Source organism: Triticum aestivum, chromosome 7B (assembly GCF_018294505.1).
Source record: "Triticum aestivum cultivar Chinese Spring chromosome 7B, IWGSC CS RefSeq v2.1, whole genome shotgun sequence".
In the NCBI taxonomy this organism is placed as follows: domain Eukaryota; kingdom Viridiplantae; phylum Streptophyta; class Magnoliopsida; order Poales; family Poaceae; genus Triticum; species Triticum aestivum.
The window spans coordinates 616,823,078-616,827,521 of NC_057813.1; the positions used below are offsets into that span (position 1 = coordinate 616,823,078).

The following is a 4,444-nucleotide window of genomic DNA, read 5'->3' on the forward strand; positions in this document are numbered from 1 at the left end:
TACCCACATAACTAAAAGAGAAAATAAAAGACAATGAGAGCAATGCTTACAATCAGCATCAATAAGGCATCTAGCCCTAGCGCCTCCACATTTCATGGCGACACTAAAAATTTCATAGCCTACAAGAAGAAATTCCGAATATGGCTATCTTGCGAAGAAGGCCACTAAAACTTAGAAGACCCTAATACACTGTCTCCGCCTAAACTAAGGTGGGGTATGATACAGATTCTTCAAAACTTAGCTCGTCACACATAACTTTGTAGCATGGATATCATAAGAGGGTACGCAAAACAAATCAAAGTTCAAATCATATTGGGTCCTCGTCTCCTTACAACATGTATATATACACATGTGTAATTTTAACTAGTATATTAATTTTAACCTTCAACGGGATTAACTCTTTGCACCTAACATTGCACGTGGTATGTGGTCTCAAATTCTCCATGCCATCAAATGTCTCACCTTCATCGCAAATACTTCCGAAGTTAAACTACAACATATTTATACAACCTCTCTTACTTTCCCCATTATTCCCAACATCTTTTTCAAATGTTGACAATCGTTGGTTGATTAATTCATCTTCCTTTTGACTTTGTCATTCACTATCTCATCAACCAACCACTGGATAGGAATGGGAGGTATCAGGAGAAAGGTAGCGATGATGTATCAAGAGAGAGATAGCAATTCGGAAACAGCTTGTTGTAGATCAGGGATACACTGAGATTTAGATCATGTTGGTGCGTAGTTAAAGTGACATATGGGTTGCGCAACATGATTTTTTATACGATTGCATAGCCCTAAATTTTTCATAAAAATGATGTAACTTGGGAAGTTTTGCACTTGTGAAAAATACATGCGCAATAACTGAAAATTGGGACAAAAACAAAACCATATCATGTGAGCATTGTTTTCTTGGGGCTTTGCTACTCGTCCGGCTGATCTTTGGAAAAGATCGGCCGGGTCACGACCAGTCCGATCTCACCATCCTATCCTCTTTCACTTGTTGCAATTATAACAAGACCTCATGTTGCAACTTCAGCTCGTGTGTCATTACCATTGTGGCAAGCTAGACTCTTGTAGCGGCCCACGGCAACTCCACAACACCGGCGATGCACACCATTGTGGCAAGCTAGACTCTTGTAGCGGCCCACGGCAACTCCACAACACCGGCGATGACACAACATGGTAGCAGTGCGCGTCCGTCCACCCATTTCCAGCAACAACAACAGGGAACGACCCTCACGGCACCGGACGCCCCAACATTGCAGCACCGGTGCCCCAACATTGCAGCACCACATGTTAACGTCTTCGGCTGGAGGTCATCGCGTCTACAACAGCCGCACCTGTGCGAGAGGGCATCAGGGGTCATGCAGCCAACACAGCCAACACAAGCATAAGATCAGAAGAACACGCATATGTTTGAATAAAATGGGCCAACGACCAGCACACGGGACTTTACATATCCTGAAGAAGGGATTCATTCCACAGGCCAGAAAGTTGAGAAGTACAAAAAACTAAATCGATTCAAACACACGCATTTCAGAGGATAGAGCATAGAGGTCACCAACCAGAAAACATGTGACAAAAGCAGACCAAATGCATCAGAAATATCGCAAGAAACCACGGAACACAACAGGAAACATCAGGCAAGACAAACAAAATTATGGACCGAATTCAGGGCTCACTTATTCTTTAAGTTCATCAAAGCTGCTGCACACCAGCAGAAGTTTGCACTTACAAACAATAACACTGCATCACAGTACGGTATATATATATAGAAACAAAGACAGTTCAGGCAACGACAGACACAGACCAGACTCCATTGGAGGACACCGAAGACAGATAACAGAAGCAGCTCCATGGTCACGAGCTTACTGGCCACCTCGGAGACGGAGCACCAAGTGAAGGGTTGACTCCTTCTGAATGTTGTAGTCTGCCAAGGTGCGGCCATCCTCAAGCTGCTTACCAGCAAAGATGAGGCGCTGCTGGTCCGGGGGGATGCCCTCCTTGTCCTGGATCTTGGCCTTCACGTTGTCGATGGTGTCAGATGACTCCACCTCCAAGGTGATAGTCTTGCCAGTGAGGGTCTTGACAAAGATTTGCATGCCTCCACGAAGGCGGAGGACAAGGTGGAGGGTGGACTCCTTCTGGATGTTGTAATCCGCAAGGGTGCGGCCATCCTCAAGCTGCTTGCCAGCGAAGATGAGACGCTGCTGGTCCGGGGGAATGCCCTCCTTGTCCTGGATCTTGGCCTTCACATTGTCAATGGTGTCAGACGACTCGACCTCCAGGGTGATGGTCTTGCCGGTCAGGGTCTTGACAAAAATCTGCATGCCACCACGAAGCCTGAGAACCAGGTGGAGGGTGGACTCCTTCTGGATGTTGTAGTCAGCGAGCGTGCGGCCATCCTCGAGCTGCTTGCCAGCAAAGATGAGACGCTGCTGGTCCGGGGGAATGCCCTCCTTGTCCTGGATCTTAGCCTTGACGTTGTCGATGGTGTCCGAGGACTCAACCTCGAGGGTGATGGTCTTGCCAGTCAGGGTCTTGACGAAGATCTGCATGCCACCACGGAGCCTGAGCACAAGGTGGAGTGTGGACTCCTTCTGGATGTTGTAGTCAGCCAGCGTGCGGCCATCCTCGAGCTGCTTGCCAGCGAAGATGAGACGCTGCTGATCCGGAGGGATGCCCTCCTTGTCCTGGATCTTAGCCTTGACGTTGTCGATGGTGTCCGAGGACTCAACCTCCAGGGTGATGGTCTTGCCGGTCAGGGTCTTCACAAAGATCTGCATCTGTAAATACAAAACATACCAGAACAAGAGTAAGGCAGTGAACAGAGAAATATGCAGTACATCAAACAATGCATGAACCAGAGGTACAACAGAGGTGGAATTGTAACTAAGAACCCCCTAGCTGATACATCAAACAATATACTAGCAGATCTATAAGCAATACATGAACCAAGATGATACAATATATTGCTAGTCTTTAGCAAAGATTTGCAGCTGTACAAACAGAAAATCTGCAAATACGGCAATACGTCAAAAGATAAACCAGTTGGACAGATGGAATTGCGACTTAGAATCCCCTAGACCATGCAGTGCTAAATTTTTGCAGAACTTCAAATTAGCATATCTACCAGCGCAATATTGTGCTGCAGCTGGGATCACAGGTAATCTAGCTGTGCTGAACAAGCTGGTTAAGCCTAGTGACCAACAGTGGCAAACCGACATGAATTTAAGGGTTGAATCGATGCCCAACCAGGGATACTACAAGCAACCCCAAAGCCGAACTAATAATCTGGCAAATCACAGGTGTATTCCTTCACAGATCACGGCAATTTGCATCACAATAATACCGCAAAGGTGTATCCTTCGACAGATCAGGCATATATGTGTATCACCAGCAGCACAAAATCATAAATCCAAAATAATACTAAGAAGATTTATCAACAACCTAGCAGAACAAAGCAACTACAGCTAGTTAAGACGAACCGACCCAACAGCAGTCGCATCGGAATCGGCAGATCTACTCGGAAATCATGGCATGATCAAGAGAAATTTGACTAGAACGAAGCCTAACCAACCACGGCTAATCGAACGTGCTGCAATCGATCGACAGCACTGACGCCTCCACCCACAGATCTACTCCAAACGAGGAATCCAGGGGAACCAACAAGAACCGACCATGGTAGTCCTAGCAACGATCCCAGTGCACGCACGCACGTGGCGGGAAGGAGGGGAAGAAATCGGAGGCTCGCATCGCATACCTTGAGGAGGAGGACGAGAGAGCCTTGGCTTCGCTTAGATCGGAGGTTTCCCGGCGAGATCGGATGGGGGACTGGATTGGATCGGATGTGTGGAGGTGAGACGGGAGGGGGCGGGGATTTTATAGCCGAGCCGGCTCGGACGGGAGGGAGGGAGAGAAGGAAGAAGAGACACGGCACGCCTGACGTGACGTGACGTGTGGAGGACGGAGCGGACAGGCCGGGGAGAGAGAGGCGGTCGCGGTCCACCCCACCACGCAAAAAAAGCCAAGGAGATTCGAAAGGTGCCGTTGATGGTTTGGCTGGTTGGTGGCCGTTTGAGTCGGACGTCGGGCTCACGCCGTTGGTGCGGTGCGTGAGCGTGGTCATCGTGCACTCACTCATGCGGCAGTCGTGATCTTTCCTTTGCCGGCACGCACGGAACTAGGATATGGTTTTCAATTTTGACTTGTATATAATTGTATTTATATTATAACTTTGCAAAAATATATTTTGCGGCTGGAAATATTTGACCCAATTTCTTGAATTTACACGGTTTAATTTTGTTACGTTATACTGAGTTTGTGTTCTAAGCCCAAAAACATGGCTTGACCGTCGTGGGTAAGAGTAGAGTGTCGCGAGTATAATTTTTTGTAAGGATACTTAGGGTCATTCGTGAAAAAAAATTGAGTTTTTCACTAG

At 47.3% G+C, this 4,444-nt stretch overlaps 1 protein-coding gene across 1 annotated transcript; it reads right to left on the minus strand.

Moving 5' to 3' along the window:
• Positions 1-1,661: 1,661 nt before the first annotated feature.
• Positions 1,662-4,001, minus strand: LOC123162179 (polyubiquitin). The gene is made up of 2 exons (XM_044579968.1): positions 3,767-4,001; positions 1,662-2,789 (listed from the first exon to the last, which is right to left on the minus strand). The coding sequence occupies exon 2, from the start codon at positions 2,787-2,789 to the stop codon at positions 1,872-1,874; it is 918 nt and encodes a 305-aa protein (XP_044435903.1). The 5' UTR covers positions 3,767-4,001; the 3' UTR covers positions 1,662-1,871.
• Between the last annotated feature and the right edge of the window lie 443 nt (positions 4,002-4,444).

Bases quoted from the DNA above. Each gene is read 5' to 3' on its own strand.
- LOC123162179 (XM_044579968.1), bottom strand. From the start codon at position 2,789: ATGCAGATCTTTGTGAAGACCCTGACCGGCAAGACCATCACCCTGGAG.